Source organism: Plecotus auritus (assembly GCF_963455305.1).
Source record: "Plecotus auritus genome assembly, chromosome: 10".
In the NCBI taxonomy this organism is placed as follows: Eukaryota; Metazoa; Chordata; class Mammalia; order Chiroptera; family Vespertilionidae; genus Plecotus; species Plecotus auritus.
This window is the reverse complement of record NC_137785.1, coordinates 11,216,903-11,235,020: the sequence shown is the minus strand read 5'-3', so window position 1 is coordinate 11,235,020 and position 18,118 is coordinate 11,216,903. Positions and strand designations below refer to the sequence as shown.

Genomic DNA, 18,118 nt, shown 5'->3' with positions numbered 1-18,118 from the left:
GTAGGACGGAGATTCGCTTCAGCTCCAGCTGGATACCCCACGTGCGTGACTTTAGTCTACCGGAGGTAGGCTGCGAATTCCAAGCTAAGCCTCGTTCCCGGAAAAGAAAGGAGCGAGCTCCTTGAGAGAAAGCAGACTGGGGAACCCAGGAACCTGGGGCTCAAAGGATAGATGCTGCGTAGAACGCTGGAGGCTAATGGAGAACGAGGCGGGGTAGAGAGAGACGGCTAGGGATTCAACGCTGGGAGGGGATTGGAAGCTGGGATTCGAAGGGGCGGGGATAGAACGCAGAGCAATTGGAAGGGGGCGGGGATAGAAAGCCGAGATTGGAAGGGGGCGGGGATAAAACCAGGGACTTGAATACCAGGAGAGGCACACGCGAGACAGAAATCGGGGTTCCTGGGTGTTGGATGATCCGGGGCGTGCAGGAACTCCTGAAGCCCATCGACCAAATCGTGGACTCGTCGCACTGGGTTGCATATCTCTATGCAAGTGGGAGACAGGCCTGGCGCTCCAAATCGGGGGTCGGGGAGGTGTAATCCGGCTTGGTCCCCAGGATCCTATCGGCGGACCCCCTACTCAGCGTAGTAAGTACGGGACGGGAGGGGACCGAGCTACAGCGGGGGCTGGAGGCCTGTGTCTTAGGTTGGGCATACGAGCTTCTCCATCACTTGTCCTCGAAGCATCCCTGGCTGCGAGGCATGCGCAGTAGAGTGCTCCCTCCCCCATCCCCTCTAGCCCCTGTTGAGGGGGAGGGGACGCTGGGCCAACCCAGAGTGGATGCATTTATAGACAGTTCCCCCCCACCACCACCCACCCCGGCCTTGGAATGGGAAACGGAAATGGGGTGGACAGTGTCAGCGTCGGGCAGGTGTTTGTTTCAAATGGGTCTAGGACTAATATTTTTCTCGGAGACCCAGTAACTCACCCTGGACGGATTTCCCCCCTTCCACTCCCGAATTTTGAAAGTCCTATATTGGGAGGAGACACTGCCCCCGCACCACATTCTCAGCAGAGCCACAAGAGAGGTAAACGCGAGTTAGCCCTCCCGCCTTTGTGTGTATTCACAGAGGTCCCCAACTGAGGTTCCCCCCCAACACCGAGTGTCTGGCGGGGACCCTCAAGATCCTCAGATCCCCAGGTGCTTAGGAAGGGTGAGTTGGCGTCCTATATTCCTGGGTCTGCGGGAGGAGGGGGCTGGGGTCCTGGACTCCTGGTTCTGAGGGAGCAGCGAGCTGGGGACTTAGAGAGTGACTCTCTGTCCTCCTCCCAGGGGCCCAGCGGGACATGGCTGAAGCGCACCAAGCCGTGGGCTTCCGACCCTCACTGACCTCGGACGGGGCGGAAGCGGACCTCAGTGCCTCGGTGCTGCAGGAGATCTATCTGTCCGGACTGCGTTCTTGGAAAAGGCATCTCTCCCGGTTCTGGGTGAGGAGGGCTGCTGATTGGTTTCCTTCCGGGGATCCTGTTACCTGTTTCCGGGATGCCTGAGGCCCACCTCTGGCATCCAGGTGGCCCCACTTCTGGGAAATCTGTCCACTTCCAGGACTTCTTAAAGCTATTTTCTGGTCTGTGGCTCACTTCAGGGATCCTCAACCTCACCCACTGGGAACCCCTATTTACCGCTTGCACCCACTCTGGGACCCCCACTTTCCCCACACCTCCAAACACAACTTGCACCCCCATTTCTAGAACTCAGTCCCCTTCCATGGTACACTTCTCATCTTTCCCTTTCATCTCCAGGCTTTAAAATGGGTGCTGCCGCCGGGCAGGGGTGGCTCAGTGGTTGAGTGTAACCTGGGTTACAGTTTACTCCCCACCCCTGGTCCAGGTGCGTGCGGGAGGTAACTAGTTGATGTGTCACTCTCAATCAATGTTTCTCTCTCTCTCTCTCTCTCTCTCTCTCTCTCTCTCTCTCTCTCTCTCTCTGAAAAGCAATGAAAAAAATATCCTCAGGTGAGGATTAACAACAAAAAAAAGAAACAAAATAACCACATTTGCCTGTAATGTTACCTGCCAAGCCAAAGGAAGACTGTCAAGTAAATAAATCCCCAAGGAGGTAGAGTAGCAATAGAAAGGATCACTGTAGTAACATTTATTGAGCACCTGCTGAGTGCCTGGCTCTGAGCTGTGCCATGCGGGCCCTTGCCCAGGCCCCTTCTCTGCTTTATTTTTCTCCAGCGACCTAGCGCTGTCTGACACTCTGCACTAAGTCCTTCACTTATGCAGGCATTATCTCTGTCCCCGTGACCGCAGGAATCTTGCTATCTTGTCACTGCCGTAGGGCCCCAATTAGCGTTTGTGGAATGACATTGTCTCATCCCGCCCTTGTGACAGCTCTGCGAGGCAAGTTCCGAGAATGCTCCCATTCTACAGGTGAGGACACCGAGAGGTCACGTGCTTGCCAGTTAGTGGCAGAGCAGAGGGTGGGACTCCAGAGCCCAAGTTCTAAAGCCTGATTCTGAGGCCCTCCTGTTCGATAAATGTGGGAAGAAGAGAGAAAGAGGTCGCTTGAGCCTGGCTGGTGCTGTCCCAGCTAATGGTCGGTGGTAGCTTTTTTTTTTTTATACATTTTATTGATTTTTTACAGAGAGGAAGAGAGAGGGATAGAGAGTTAGAAACATCGATCAGCTGCCTCCTGCACACTCCCCACTGGGGATGTGCCCACAACCAAGGTACATGCCCTTGACCGGAATCGAACCTGGGACCTTCCAGTCCATAGGCCGATGCTCTACCCACTGAGCCAAACCAGTTAGGGCACGGTGGTAGCTTTTATCCTGTCTTAACTTTGCTCTCTGTGATCTTGAAGCTATGTTGGATTTTTGTTTGTTTGTTTGGTTGTTTTAAAGCCTCATCCAAGGATATTTTTCCATTGGTTTTTAGAGAGTGGAAGAGGGAAAGACAGAGAGAGATATTGATGTGATAGAAACACATCGATTGGTTGCCTCCTTGCACAAGCCCAGATCAGGGCCCGGGCCAGAGAGGAGCCTGCACCCAAGGCATGTGCCCTTGACTGGATTCGAACCCAGGACCCTTCAGTCCACAGGCTGATGCTCTATCCACTGAGCCAAACCCACTAGGGCTTACTTTTTTTTTTTTAATATTTTATTGATTTTTTACAGAGAGGAAGGAAGAGGGATAGAGAGTTAGAAACATCGATGAGAGAGAAACATCGATCAGCTGCCTCCTGCACACCTCCTACTGGGGATGTGCCCGCAACCAAGTTACGTGCCCTTGACCGGAATCGAACCTGGGACCTTTCAGTCCGCAGGCTGACGCTCTATCCACTGAGCCAAACCGGTTTTGGCAGGGACTTATTTTTAATGTAAAATAAGATAATCTTAGTACCTACTTCTCAGGGTTGTGGGAGGATTTAAAGAGGTAAGCCTTGTAAAGGGCACCTGGCATGTAGTAAGTGCTCATTAAGTGTTAATTATCTTGTTCACCCTTTTCTAGGAATCTGATTAACAACCCAGCACTTTCATTCATTCCTCATTCATTCCACGGCCAGGTAGTTCCAGAAGGCCTACTGAGTTCCAGATGCTCCTCTGTCTGGGGGATGATTTTGTCTTCCAGGTCCTTCCTGAGAGTAACCTCCTCCAGGAAGCCCTCCCTGACTCCCTCAGGGTGAGCAACCTGCCACCACAGGGCTCCTGTGCCTTGTCTACTGCCATTAGCACTCGCTTCATTCTTGACTGACCTCCCTGAGGATAGACTCAGTCTGCTGCCCACTGGGTCTTGAGCACCCAGCTCAGAACCCAGCCCACGCTGGATGCTCAATCAATATCTAAGGATTGTGCTTAGAGAATGCGACTGAATGGATGCTCTTTCTTCCCCACAGAATGACTTTCTCACTGGTGTGTTCCCTGCCAGCCCCCTCAGCTGGCTCTTCCTCTTCAGTGCAATCCAGCTCGCCTGGTTCCTCCAGCTGGATCCTTCCCTAGGACTGACGGAGAAGATTAAAGAGTTGCTGCCAGACTGGTGAGTTCCCACTTCAGCCCAGTAACCTCCCTAGTTCCTTTCCCCCCACCTCGTAAGTTTCTCTATCAGTGTGCTAAAGAAAAGTAACCTCTAAAGAAAAGTAACCTCTGAGACTTACTTTGGGACAGATTACTAAAGGTATGGCATCAATAAAAAAGGAGGTGCTTTTCCTCTCTTCTTTCCATCCTGGCTGCTTCTTGTTAAGAGGGATGGTGACAAACTAGAAAATGTCTCAGATATGGTTATGTATACTAATGCGAGTGTGAACTCTGCTAGTCTCTGATGGTGTACTTTTAGGTAAGAGACTTTATCCAGGAGGTTGTTAAATGGGACTGGTTGTAATATTACAGTTGTTGCTGTCGGCTTTGGGAAAGATTTGGCAAGCAGATCACGGTGAAGCGGCAGGGTCTAACTCCTGCATAAGTGCCCCTAGGGAAGAAGGCAGATTTGGGGCAGACGGCTCCAAAGGCCTGATCTTGGCTTGGAGGTAGAAATTTCCAGGAAGACTAGATTTAGCCTTTGCATAGTGGGGAGTGACTCCCCCAGCTCCTCCGGGTGGGATTTGCTCCCATGTCGGTTAGCAACGTTGCAAACATGTTGGTTTACTGTAGGTCAGTTTCCTAAACTTGAGTTTAATTTGGAACCACCTGGGAAGGCTTGTTCAAACACCGATTGCTGCCCAGCCGGTGTGGCTCAGTGGTTGGGCATTGACCCATGAACCAAGAGGTCCCCAGTTTGATTCCCAAGCAGGGCATGTGCCTGGGTTGTGGGCTCCATCTCCAGTGGGGGTGCATGCAGGAGGCAGCCAGTCAATATCTCTCACCTATGTTCCTATCTCCCTCTTCCTCTCCCCTCTTCTCTCTCTAAAATCAATAAAAACATATTTTAAAAAGGTAGCACTGATTGCTGCCCTGGCCGGTGTGGCTCAATTGGTTGGGTGTTGTCCCATGCACTGAATGGTTGCTGGTTCGATTCCTGGTCAGGGCACATGCCCGGGTTGCAGGTTCCATCCCTGGTCGAGGGCATTCGGGAGACATCCAGTCGATGTTTCTCTCTCACTTTGATGCTTTTCTCTCTCTCTCTTCCCCTCTCTCTAGACTCAATAAAAACATTTAAAAAACAAACCAACACTGATTATTGGACCCCAACCCAACAGATTGTCTTCTTAGGTCTGGGTGGGCCCAGGAATCGCATTCCCAGCAAGCTCCCAGATGCAGCTGATGCTCTGGTCCAGCGGTCGGCAAACTGCGGCTCGCGAGCCACATGCGGCTCTTTGGCCCCTTGAGTGTGGCTCTTCCACAAAATACCATGGCCTGGGCGAGTCTATTTTGAAGAAGTGGCATTAGAAGTTTAAGTTTAAAAAATTTGGCTCTCGCCCTAACTGGTTTGGCTCAGTGGATAGAGCGTCGGCCTGCGGACTGAAAGGTCCCAGGTTCGATTCCGGTCAAGGGCATGTACCTTGGTTGCAGGCACATCCCCAGTAGGGGGTGTGCAGAAGGCAGCTGATCGATGTTTCTCTCTCATCGATGTTTCTAACTCTCTATCCCTCTCCCTTCCTCTCTGTAAAAAATCAATAAAATATATTTTTAAAAAATAAAAAATAAAAAAATAAAATAAAAAATAAAAAAATAAAAAATTTGGCTCTCAAAAGAAATTTCAATCGCTGTACTGTTGATATTTGGCTCTGTTGACTAATGAGTTTGCCGACCACTGCTCTGGTCCAAGGCCCACAGTTTGAGAACCGCACTGAGAGAATAATTGCTTTCTGGGAGGGAAAAGTGTCCTTTTAATAGAAATACCACTTATTAAGCACCTACCAATTTCCATGAGACCATGAGAAGTGATTTTAGAAGCTTGGGGTCCCCACAGTCCTTGGAGGAGGAGGGTGCTGAGAGAGGATCCTGCCTCCTTCACAAAAGAGGAAACTGGACTCTCTGACTGACTCTAGTTCTACAAGATAAGCCTCCAACAGCCAGGAGACCAGTGAGAGAATATTAGGAAGGGAGGGGCCCCGTAAGGCTGGAGGGGCCGGGGTTCTGAGGCCAGGAGACCCAGCCCTTCCTCTCTCTCCGCCCAGGGGTGGACAGCACCACAGGCTTCGAGGGGTCCTGGCGGCTGCACTGTTTGCTTCGTGCCTGTGGGGAGCCCTGATCTTCACACTTCACGTGGCTCTGAGGCTGCTACTGTCCTACCACGGCTGGCTCCTCGAACCCCATGGAGCCATGTCCTCACCCACCAAGACTTGGCTGGTATGTGAGGGGCAGAGCCCTGCTCGGGCCCTGTGGGGGCTTACTTCTCTGTCCCCCTCTCCCTGGGTCTCTGTCCCCGTCTCTCTGGGTCTCTATCCCCCTTTTGGGGGGGGGGGGCGATATCTGTCCCATTTGCTCTGTGGGTTGCCACATACACCTCACCCAGGTCTCCAGCTTCAGTGAGGGGTTTAATGACCCACAATTCCCACTTCCCCAGGCCCTGGTCCGCATCTTCTCCGGCCGCCACCCAATGCTCTTCAGTTACCAGCGCTCCCTGCCGCGCCAGCCGGTGCCCTCCGTGCAGGACACCGTGCGCAAGGTGGGCCGGTCCCTGGGAATGGGAGGAGAGGCGGGCGGGTGGGGCGGGCTTGGGGTGTGACCTACCTATTTCTCCGCCTCTTCCCTCAGTACCTGGAGTCCGTCAGGCCTGTCCTTTCGGACGAGGATTTCGACTGGACGGCGGGCCTGGCTCAGGAATTCCTGAGGCTGCAGGCGTCGCTGCTGCAGTGGTACCTGCAGCTCAAGTCCTGGTGGGCGTCCAATTACGTGAGTCCCTTGTGGGGAAGGCAAAGGTCTGAGCGCATTCCCCTGGCAGGGTTACGCCCCGCCCTACGCCCCACCCACAACCCCTAGGCCCTGCGGCGATTGGAGGCCCTAGACACCGGGCATTCTGAGCCCCGCCCCATACTCAATCAGCCCCGCCCCCACGCTCCAATGATAGAAACCCAGCCCCAGATGCTCCAATATTCCAAGCTCCTCTGCACTCTCCAGTACTCTGAACACTCAGTCGTCTGCCAACAGTGTGAGCCGCTCTCTCCATGCTCTGATGTTCTTTTTTAAAAATATATTTTTTTATTGATTTCAGAGAGGAAGGGAGAGGGAGAGATAGAAACATCAATGATGAGAGAGAATCATTGATCGTTTGCTTCCTGCACGCCCCCCACTGGGGATCAAGACCGCAACCCAGGCACGTGCCCTTGACCAGAATCGAACCTGAGACCCTTCAGTCCGCAGACTGATGCTCTATCTACTGAGCCAAACTGGTTAGGGCCTGGTTGGGTTTTTTTAAATCTCAGATGGGATCAATAAACGTATCTTGTTGTGTGCCCAGCCTTTGCCATTGGCAGCACACCTTGGTGTTCACTCTGTGTCAGTAATGCCTTGTTCTTTTTAACAGCTGCATAATATTCCATAGCATGAGTATAGCTTCTAGGTTATTGCTAGTTACTGATCAGGCTGGCCTCCTGCATTGGGCTCTGCCCTCCCTGTTAGACACAGTAAAGTCTTGGGTGGCTGGATCCTCCCACTGTCTCTCCCTGCATTGGCCCAGTCACCCCAGCTTCATGTCTCTGTGACCCATTCCCAGGTCAGTGACTGGTGGGAAGAGTTTGTGTACCTTCGCTCCCGCAACTCGCTGATGGTGAATAGCAACTATTATATGATGGTGAGAGGGGAGAAGGGGGCTAGGAGCTGAGGAGGGAGTAGGGCTCATAAAATGTGGGGTTTAGGGGCAGTGACCCAAATCACAGTCTTGAATTCACCATTCGCCCTTGGTTGGGGGCAGGACCTGTCTTTGGGGATCAGGGGCAAACCTGACCCCAGGCATTTTGCTGTCTCCTCCTCGGCTCCCAGGACTTCCTGTATGTCACGCCCACACCCGTCCAGGCTGCTCGCGCGGGAAACGCTGTGCACGCCCTGCTCCTCTACCGCCACCGCCTGAACCGCCAGGAGATCCTGCCGGTAAGAGGGCCGCCCCTGGGGACAGAGGCCGTGGTCCTGTGGCTGCGTGGGCCCTGGGGAGCAGTTCCAGAGCCACGGTCTCCTGCAGACTTTGCTGATGGGAATGCGGCCCTTGTGCTCCGCCCAGTATGAGAAGATATTCAACACCACGCGGGTTCCTGGGGTCCAGAAAGGTGAGACCCGCTCCCCTCCCGGCTCTCGAAGGCGGGACAGGGAGGCAGGCAAGAGCATGTGCTCTGGAGCCCGCCGCCCGGGTTGCATCCCAGCGCCATTTTCCTCGCTGTGTGACCTTGAGCAAGTCACCCTCTCTGGGCCTCCGCCGCCCCATCTCTCAAATGGAATAAGGAATCAGTCTTTTTTTAAAAATATCTATATATATTTTTATTGATTTCCAAGAGGAAGGGAGAGGGAGAGAGAGATAGAAACATCAATGATGAGAGAATCATCCATCGGCTGCCTCCTGCACATCCCGCACTGGGGATCCAGCCCGCAACCCGGGCTTGTGCCCTTGACCCGAATCCAACCTGAGACCCTTCGGTCTGCAGGCCGACGCTTTAGCCACTGAGCCAAGCCAGCCAGGGCGTGGTTGCTATTCTTATTGTTAATGTTTCCAACCCTCCTGCCTCCACACTCTGCCCACCCACCCCAAGACCACCTCCGCCACCTCCGTGACAGCCGGCACGTGGCCGTCTTCCACCGGGGCCGGTTCTTCCGCGTGGGCACCCACTCCCCGAGCGGCCTGCTGTCCCCGCGCGCCCTGGAGCAGCAGTTTCAGCGAATCCTGGACGACCCATCGCCCGCCTGCCCCCACGAGGAGCACCTGGCGGCCCTGACCGCGGCGCCCAGGTGAGGGGGGAGGGCAGGGGCGCAAAGGCGCCGCCGCCACCCCGCCACCCCGAGGTTGTGGGCCGATGGAGGCTGGGCAGGGTCCGGGGCTCAGGCACGTCCCCCGACAGGGACCTGTGGGCGCAGGCGCGGAGATCCCTGAAGAGCCGCGCGGGGGAGGCCCTGGAGGCTGTGGAAGGGGCCGCTTTCTTTGTCTCGCTGGACTCGGAGCCCGCGGGGCTCACCCGGGAGGACCCCGCGGCCTCCTTGGACGCCTACGCCCACGCCCTGCTGGCTGGCCGGGGCCACGACCGGTGAGTCAGCCCGGGACCTGAACCCCACCCCGACCTGCGACCGGAACCCCGTGTTTGGACCTAATACTCTGGGCCCTAGACACACAGACCCTGAACCCCAGTCCTGGGGCACCTCCAGACCCAGAGGCCCCCTTGATCTGAGAACCCCAGACTCAATGCCTTGCGACCTGGGGACCTCCGACCCAGAGAACCCTAGACCCAGACCCTGGAACCCCAGGTCCCAGACCTGGACCCTTAGACCCAGAGATCCCCAGAGCCCGGACCCCAAGCCTGGGATCTCAGACTCAGACTCAGAACCCCGGAACCTCCAGACCTGAATGCTGCCATCCTAAACCCAAGACCTAGAGACCCTCAGAGAACTTCCTAGATGCCCACCAGTCATCCTGGTCTCTGAGCCCCTGGGAACGCGCCCTGACCTCCCAGCACCCCCTGAGCCTTGCACCTTCCCAGGTACTTCTCTCAAAATCCTCAGCGCCCATCCAGAGCCACCAGTTGGAGGCCCCGCCCTCTTCGAGATCCCACACCAGCCCTGATTCCAGAAAAGTCTCCCCACCCGGAAACCCCCACAGGTCCCTCAGAGCACCCCGACTTCCCTCCTGGGCCCCCGCTCTTTGTTGACCTCTCTGACCTCTCCCCTGCAGCTGGTATGACAAGTCCTTCACTCTCATCGTCTTCTCCAATGGGAAGCTGGGCCTCAGCGTGGAGCACTCGTGGGCAGACTGCCCGGTCTCAGGGCACATGTGGGAGGTAGGGCAGTCGGGGGACCACCCCCTCCCCGGACCACCACCCCCATTTCCAGAGACCTTCCTCCCCCGGGACTTAGTGTCAGAGGAAAAGCGGAGGCTCAGAGAGAGGAGAGACCGGCCAGGGCCACCCAGCAAAGCAGGCCTGGGGTGGACAGTTGGGACTCAGAGAAGGAAGCTGATTTGCCCAGTCACAGAGCCAGGAGCTGCAGAGCAGGACTGTGAATCCAGAATGTTCTGAGGCCAGAACAGGGTGGGCCTTTGAATCACATCATCGCTGAGTAGGAACCGCCTCTCAGCTTGGCTGTGCGGCCTTTCGCAAGTTACTCCCTCCCCTGTGCCTGAGTTTCCCCTCCATCCCGCGAAAGGCTGGGTTTCCTTTAACCTTTTTTTTTCTTTTTTTAAGATTACCCAATTTTAAAAAATATATATTTTATTGATTTTTTACAGAGAGGAAGGGAGAGGGATAGAGAGTTAGAAACATCGATGAGAGAGAAACATCAATCAGCTGCCTCCTGCACACTCCCTACTGGGGATGTGCCCGTGACCAAGGTACATGCCCTTGACCGGAATCGAACCTGGGACCCTTGAGTCCGCAGGCCGACGCTCTATCCACTGAGCCATACCAGTCGGGGCTCCTTTTAAGTGTAAGTCCCATCCAGTCCTGAGAACCTCCGCTATTTTATTTCATTTTAAGTCAAAGGCTGTGGTGCCTGCCGCCCATCGCCTGGTCTCCAGTGCTGCATGAGGGCTGGACGGGCCAGGGTGGGGAGGAGGATGTGAGGGGAGGGAGGCCCCTCCAGATCTCGGGAGCAGCCCAGATCAGCGCAGACTCTCCTGTGCCTGTTTCTCGTTTGTAAAATGGGAATTTCTTCGCTCAGATGGTATGGGTAAATGAGACACAATTCAGTCCCTCGCCAGACCCTCAGACTGTTCACGTCCACATATCATCTCCGTATGTCCACGTTGAGCAAGGAGATGTCGCATAGAGTAAGATAAAGAGAAATGCCAGGCTGGAGGGTAGCAGGTGCTCGATCAGGGTTGATTAAAATATTTAGCAGGCCCGGCCAGCGTGGCTAGTGGTGGAGTGTCAACCTATGAACCAGGAGGTCACGGTTTGCTTCCCAGTCAGGGCACATGCCTGGGTTGGGGGCTCCATCCCCAGTGGGGGGCGTACAGGAGGCAGCCGATCAATGATTCTTTCTCATCATTGGTATTCCTATCTTCCTTTCCTTTCCTCTCTGAAATTAGTAAAAATATATTTTTTAAAAAAATAAAATATTTAGCAATATTTAACAATAATACAGGCCCGAGGCCACCGCAGGCTCCAGCCATGAGCTCAGCTCCCAGGCCTGCCATGCGAAAGGGCCCACATCAAGAATGACCCGTGATGCCCTAACTGGTTTGGCTCAGTGGATAGAGCGTCGGTCTGTGGACTGAAGGGTCCCAGGTTCGATTCCGGTCAAGGGCATGTACCTTGGTTGCGGGCACATCCCCAGTAGGAGGTGTGCAGGAGGCAGCTGATCGATGTTCTCTCTCATCGATGTTTCTAACTCTCTCTCCCGCTCTGTAAAAAAATCAATAAAATATATAAAAAAAAATAATAAAAAAAAAGCAGGGTGTGGGCCCTGCTCAATCAGAATGGACGCTGAGGGGTGGTCCTCGGGAGGGCTGGGCAGCCATTGGTGCTCTCTGAACCTGTCAGAAGGTCAGGGATAGGAAGCGCCATTGGGTATTAGCATTACTCTGGCTCTCGATGGACTTGAACCTGAGAGCCCACTTGTGAACGTCAGGGGTTTCTCCTTCTCAGGGACTGACCCCAGGCTCAAAAGGGCCTGGTCCAAGAGGTCCCGGTTAGATGGGCCAGAGGGAGGGAGGGACGCTAACCGCCTGCATTTGTACACAGTTCACTCTGGCCACAGAATGCTTTCAGCTGGGCTACTCGGTGGACGGCCACTGCAAGGGCCACCCTGAGCCCTCACTGCCCCGGCCCCAGCGGCTATACTGGGACCTCCCAGACAAGGTGAGTCTGGGTTTCCGGGCCTCTCCTCCAAGTCCCCAAATTCCTGGTTTTGACTCTAAACTCACTCTCACCCCCAAACTCAACCTTGAGACCAACCTCATCCCCTACTCCAGCCCCAACCCCAACTCTAACCCTATCCCCACCACCAATGCCATCCTCAACCCCAACCTCATCTCTTGATCCAGTCCTGCCCCAACTCCATCCCCACCCCAAACTCATCTCCATCCCAACACCATCACCATCCTAAATTTAATCCTGTTTCCAACACCAAACCCATCTGAAACCCCAACCCTAACTCCATCCCAGCTCCAGCCCCAACCCTAACTTCGTTCCATCCACAACCCCATTCCGGCCTTAATGGCATCCCTGTCTCCACCTTTAACCTAGCCTTTCAACTCCATTCCCAATTTCCATGATCCACCCCAACCCTAACTCCATTCCCATCACCACTTCCAGCCTCATTCCCAACCTTCGTCTTACTTCCATCTCTAACCGGCCTCCCCGCCCTCCCTCCTCTGGCAGATCCACCTGTCCATCTCTCTCGCCCTGAGGGGAGCCAAGACCTTGTCTGGAGACACTGACTGCCACGTCTTTCCCTTCTCCCACTTCGGCAAGAGCTTCATCAAACGCTGCCACCTGTCTTCAGACAGCTTCATCCAGATGGCCTTGCAGCTGGCCCACTTCCGGGTCAGTTAGGCTCCCTGACCCCACCCCCTCTCAGGAACTCGGTTCCCTGGTCCCCCAAGACGGGCCACATCAGCCCCTTTCATGACTCTTCTTGGCCATTGTGGGTCCACTATCTCACCCCCCCCGCCCCCGCCCCCGAGAGGTAGTTTTTTTTTTTTTCTTTAATATTTTTAGAGAGAGAAGAATGGAGAGGGAGAGAGAGAAAAACATTGATGTGACAGTGAAACCTTGATCGGCAGCCTCCTGCCTGCCCCCTACTGGGTATGGAGCCTGCAACCCCTGCATGTGCCCTGACTGGGGATTGAGCCAGCAACCTTTTTGTTGTTGTTAATCCTCACCCGAGGATATTTTTCCATTGATTTTTTAGAGAGAGTGGAAGGGACAGGGAGAGACAGAGAGAAACATCGATGTGAGAGAGACACATGGATTGGTTGCCTCCCGCATGCACCCTGACCAGGGCCAGGATGGACCTGCAACTGAGGTACGTGCCCTTGACCAGAATCTAACGCTGGACCCTACAGTCCGAGGGCCGACGCTCTACCCACTGAGCCAAACCAGCCAGGGCGAGCCAGCAACCTTTTGGTGCACAGGACGATGCCCAGCCAGCTGAGCCGCACTGGAGGGCGGGTCTGCCATCTTGATTCCTCTCTCCCAACCACACATGGCTGGGCGGGAGGAGGCTGCGGGTCCAGAGGTGGGTCACGTCTGCGAAGGCTTCCTGAGCCCAGATGACAGGCTCCTCTTCTCCTTGTCCCCCAGGACAGGGGTCACTTCTGCCTGACTTATGAGTCAGCCATGACTCGCCTGTTCCTGGAAGGCCGGACGGAGACAGTGCGGTCTTGCACGCGGGAAGCCTGCAACTTTGTGAGAGCCATGGAGGACAGAGAGAAGACAGTGGGTGTGAGCCTCTTCTGAGGCTTCGGTCATGTCCACATCCTCACTCATGCACTTGCAGATGTTTATGGAGCGCCTGCTGAGGGCGCTAGGGGCAGGGAGGACAGGCCTGGACTCTGACCTTGTGGAGCTCACTGATGTGGGAAACAGAGATAATTCAGCATAGAGTGATATATATATATATCAGAGAGAGAGATAACCATCAATGATGAGCGAGATCATTGATCAGCTGCCTCCTGCACACCCCCTACTGGGGATTGAGCCTGCAACCCAGGCATGTGCCCTGAACCGGAATCTACCGTGACCTCCTGGTTCATAGGTTGACACTCAACCACTGAGCCACACTGGCTGGACTGATATAGACTTTAATGGGGGTCTCACAGGACACTGGGGGAGCACCCAAGAGGGAGCCCTTTTGCCACAATGCAGCCCTCTGATGATTTAGCCTTGATTATTTAACCCAGCCGTGGGCAAACTACGGCCTGCGGGCCGGATCCGGCCCGTTCAGCTGTTCTATCCGGCCCGCGGAGCCAAAAGAGCGGAGGGTTCTCTTGCTCTCCCCTCCGCTCCTTTACTTTGAATTTATATTAGTTCACACAAACACTCCATCCATGCTTTTGTTCCGGCCCTCCGGTCCAGTTTAAGAAACCATTGTGGCCCTTGAGTCAAAAAGTTTGCCCACCCCTGATTTAACCTGTGTGACCTTGTGACTTCCATTTGCACCATTGCTCCTGTCCCCTCTATAACCTCTCTGCTCAGACACCCCCCTCCACCCCAGGCACCTCTGTTCCCTCTCCCACTGCCTATGCGGCTCAGTGGGAGGAGTTTCAGGGGACCTGGGAACCCCTCTGCCTCTGCTTTGCTCTGTCCCTGGGCAGGTGACTTGCCCCCACTGAGCCCGTTTCCATCTGTAAAATAGAGCTGCTGTCTCTGCCTTGCAGGGGTGTTACAAGCTGGGTTGAGGCCAGGGGTGTGACAGACCCCGCAGTAAGCCCACTTCCTGTTTTTCCATGACCTGTGACCTCCCGGGGACCCCAGGACTCACAGTGCCTCTCCCTGTTCCGCCTGGCGGTGGACAAGCACCAGGCTCTGCTGAAGGCGGCCATGAGCGGGCAGGGCGTCGACCGCCACCTGTTCGCACTCCACATCGTGTCCCAGCTCCTCCACCTGCAGGCGCCCTTCCTGGATCAGGTTGGGGTGCAGGGAAAGGGCTAGAGAAGGAAGTGGTGAACCGCGGGAGGAGGGAGGCACTTGGGGCAAGGAGGGGGAATGTTGGAAAAAGGAGGTAACAGCAGAGGAGAGAGCTAGGGAGACGGGGCGAGAGGGAAGGGAAAAGAGGCCAGGCCGGGGAAAGGGGGCGGAGAGAAGGGGAGATGGGCGTGGCCACAGACAGAAAGGGGCGGGGCTGGTCCCAGGGAGAGGGACGCCCGTCACCTGGGAGAAGGGGCGTGGCCTGGGCGGTGGGCGTGGTCGGGGAGAAAGGGGCGGTCAGGAGCGGGGAGAAGAGCAGGGCGGGTTCCAGAAGAGCAGAGACGTGGTCGGGAAGGAGAAGGGCAGAGGGCACGTGGGGGCAGATTTAGGGAAAACGGGCAGCCAGGGGGGCAGGTCAGAGAGGGCGAGGGCTGTGTGGCGTGGAGCGGAGCCGAGGGGGCGCAGACCTGCGAGTCTGTTTGTCTTTGTTTTTCTCTTTTTTTCGGGGGGGGGGGGGGGCCTGTGACCGTCCTCCTCCCCTCAGGTTCACTCGGAGCAGTGGCAGCTGGCCACCAGCCAGATCCCTGTCCAGCAAACCCACCTGTTTGACGTCCACAATTACCCCGACTACGTGTCCTCCGGTGGAGGATTTGGGCCTGTGAGTGGGATGGGCCGACCCGGCTCCCTGAACCCCGGGCCCTGAGGGAGGCGGGCACTGGCAGCCTGCCGCCTACCTCCTGGTGGGGGAGGCACCGGGGCCTCTTCTCTTCCCCTCACTCTGTCCCTTTCCAGGTGGATGACCACGGTTATGGTGTTTCTTACATCTTCATGGGGGATGACACGATCACCTTCCACATTTCCAGCAAAAAATCAAGCACAAAAACGGTGAGACCAACCGAACCACCCGCCACCTCCTTCCTCAGGACCCAGGAGTCTGGACCCCTACTCCCTCCTCTCCAGAACCCGAGTCCCGACTCCCAGCCCCGACCTGCCCCCCAGCCCAGGATTCGGTCCCCAGCCCTCTTGCCCTCAGACCCCAGCCCCCCTGCAGGGGCCCCTCTCCCAGCTCCCCTGGATGTGACCCATTCTCCTTCCAGGACTCCCACCGGCTGGGGCAGCACATCGAGGATGCGCTGCTGGACGTGGCCTCCCTGTTCCAGGAGGGGCAGCGTCTCAAGCGAGGGTGCAGGGGGCTGGGGGAGGAGGACGCAGGGAACAGGCGTGGATCTCTCCCCTGCCACTAGGGGCTCCAGGGCACCCCGGCCACCCACCAACTTTTGATCTCTTCCAGTCGGGACCTAGTCTCCTGGGGAACTCGTGGGCGGGTCTCTATGGCTGGGCTGGTGCAGGACAGAGGCACCCTGTTTGGGTTGGGAAACCCCACATCGGGTCCAATAAAGATGTGTGAGCTGGGTGTGTGGTATCGCTATACTCTTGGCCTGGGCAGGGGTGGAGGAGGGAGGAGACAGGCCCCATCCATCCCCAGGCCCAACCATGAATTCCCAGTTACAAGAACAACTGCAGTGACAACCCCTAGCACCAGCCCAGTTTCCTGCATTCCCACCTCCAGTCACACGAACCAAACCATCCAAGGCCAGTCCCAGTCAAACAACCCACAAACTCAGCCCAGTTCCTCCTGCCCCTACACCAATTGTCCACACTCCGGGGGGCGGCGGGGGTAACATGTCTTATCAATGCTCTTGCCAATTCTCGTTCATCCAGTCTAATTAACGCGATATTATTGATACAGTGAACTAACGTGGTGTTTGGAGGAATATTTAAGCCAGTCGTGTGAGCCACTTACGTAATTAAAAATTGTTAATATCCCGTGAACCTGGGTGGGAAAACGTAAAATTGCTAAGGTGTCAGTACTATCCAAAGCATTCTACAGATTCAACGCAATCCCCGTCAGAATCCCAATGGCATTTTTTGCAGAAATAGGAAAATTCCAAAACCATCTTGGAAAGGAAGCAAGAAGTTGGAGGTCTCACACTTCCCGATTTCAAAACTTATTATAAAGTTACTGTAAGCACAATAGTGTGGTACTGACATAAAGACAAGCATAGGGGCCAATGGAATAGAATAGAGAGCCCAGAAATAAACCCTCCTTTATGTGGTCAGATGAACTCTGACAAAGGGAGTCAAGATTACTCAATGGAGCCCTAACCAGTTTGGCTCAGTGGATAGAGCGTCGGCCTGCGGACTGAAGGGTCCCGGGTTCGATTCCGGTCAAGGGCATGTACCTTGGTTGCGGGCACATCCCCAGTGGGAGGTGTGCAGGAGGCGGCTGATTGATGTTTCTCTGTCATCGATGTTTCTAGCTCTCTATCCCTCTCCCTTCCTCTCTATAAAAAAAATCAATAAAATATATTAAAAAAAAAAAAACAAAAAGATTACTCAATGGGGAAAGGGCAGCCTTTTCCATAAATGGTGCTGGGAAAACTGGGCACCCACATGCAAAAGAACCACGTTGGACTCTTACCTCACTCCATATAGAAAACTCAACTCAAAATGGATCCAAGACCTAAATGTCCCCCTCCTCAAGACCTAAATGTAAGAGCTAAAACTTTAAATTCTTTTTTTTTTAATTTATTTATTTCAGAGAGGAAGGGAAAGGGAGAGAGAGAGAAACCTCAATGATGAGAATCATTGATTGGCTGCCTCCTGCACACCCCACGCTGGGGACCGAGCCCGCAACCCAGGCATGTGCCCTTGACTGGAATCGAACCTGGGACCCTTCAGTCCGCAGGCTGACGCTCTATCCACTGAACCACGCCAGCCGGGCTAAAACTGTAAACTCTTAAAACAGGAGAACAGCTACATGCCACTGGATTTAGCAATGATTTGTTGGACATGACAGCAAAAGCACAGGCAACAAAGAAAAAATAGATAAATTGGACTACCTCAAAATTCAAAGCTGTGCCACAAAGGATATAACAGAGTAAAAAGACAATCCACGTAATGGGGGGAAATATTTGCAAAGCATTTATCTGACTAGGAGTTAATATCCAGAACTACAACTCAACAGCAACAACAACAACAACAAAACAACCCCATTCAAAAATGGGCCAGGAACCTGAATAGACATTTCTCCGGAGAAAATATGCAAATGACCATGAAGCACATGAAAAGATATTCCTGGTGGTTGCCAGGAGCTGGGAGGAGGGAGAAATGGGGAGTGAGGTTTTGTTTAATGGGTACAGAATTGTCTTTGGGATGATGAAAAGTTCTGGAAATAGATAGTAGTGATGGTTACACAACATTGTGAGTGTAATTCATGCCACTTTTAATGCCCAAAATAATATTTTGAACAATTTCACTATCCTTGGTTGCTTTATGATGACATATTTGTCAAATATATATGAAGTTTTAATGTTTATCATCTTTTTCATCTTTCAGGACCAAATTGATTAGTGTTACCTTATATTTTATTTTATTTTATTTATTTTTAATATACTAGTATTTTTATTG

General features: G+C 54.2%; 1 protein-coding gene across 6 annotated transcripts; it reads left to right on the top strand.

Moving 5' to 3' along the window:
• The first annotated feature begins 308 nt into the window (after window positions 1-308).
• CPT1C (carnitine palmitoyltransferase 1C) lies at window positions 309-16,062 on the top strand. 6 transcript variants are annotated; one of them, XM_080644658.1, is made up of 20 exons: window positions 339-587; window positions 1,071-1,154; window positions 1,274-1,428; window positions 3,842-3,981; window positions 6,059-6,230; window positions 6,448-6,549; window positions 6,639-6,776; window positions 7,597-7,674; window positions 7,863-7,970; window positions 8,059-8,143; window positions 8,621-8,816; window positions 8,927-9,109; window positions 9,751-9,856; window positions 11,759-11,875; window positions 12,398-12,562; window positions 13,322-13,456; window positions 14,495-14,647; window positions 15,192-15,305; window positions 15,440-15,532; window positions 15,745-16,062. In XM_080644658.1, exons 3-20 carry the CDS (start codon window positions 1,288-1,290, stop codon window positions 15,889-15,891), a joined length of 2,373 nt encoding a protein of 790 aa, XP_080500784.1. In that variant the 5' UTR covers window positions 339-587; window positions 1,071-1,154; window positions 1,274-1,287; the 3' UTR covers window positions 15,892-16,062. The 6 variants fall into 6 exon arrangements, with proteins under 6 accessions (XP_080500783.1, XP_080500781.1, XP_080500784.1 ...); XM_080644656.1 differs by having other exon boundaries at window positions 342-587; window positions 13,322-13,462; XM_080644657.1 differs by lacking the exon at window positions 1,071-1,154 and having other exon boundaries at window positions 309-587.
• Window positions 16,063-18,118: the final 2,056 nt, after the last annotated feature.

Bases quoted from the DNA above. Each gene is read 5' to 3' on its own strand.
- CPT1C (XM_080644655.1), top strand. From the start codon at position 1,288: ATGGCTGAAGCGCACCAAGCCGTGGGCTTCCGACCCTCACTGACCTCG. The intron at 9,857-11,758 runs GTAGGGCAGTCG...ATTTGTACACAG, and splicing joins TCTCAGGGCACATGTGGGAG to TTCACTCTGGCCACAGAATG. The intron at 12,563-13,321 runs GTCAGTTAGGCT...CTTGTCCCCCAG, and splicing joins TGCAGCTGGCCCACTTCCGG to GACAGGGGTCACTTCTGCCT.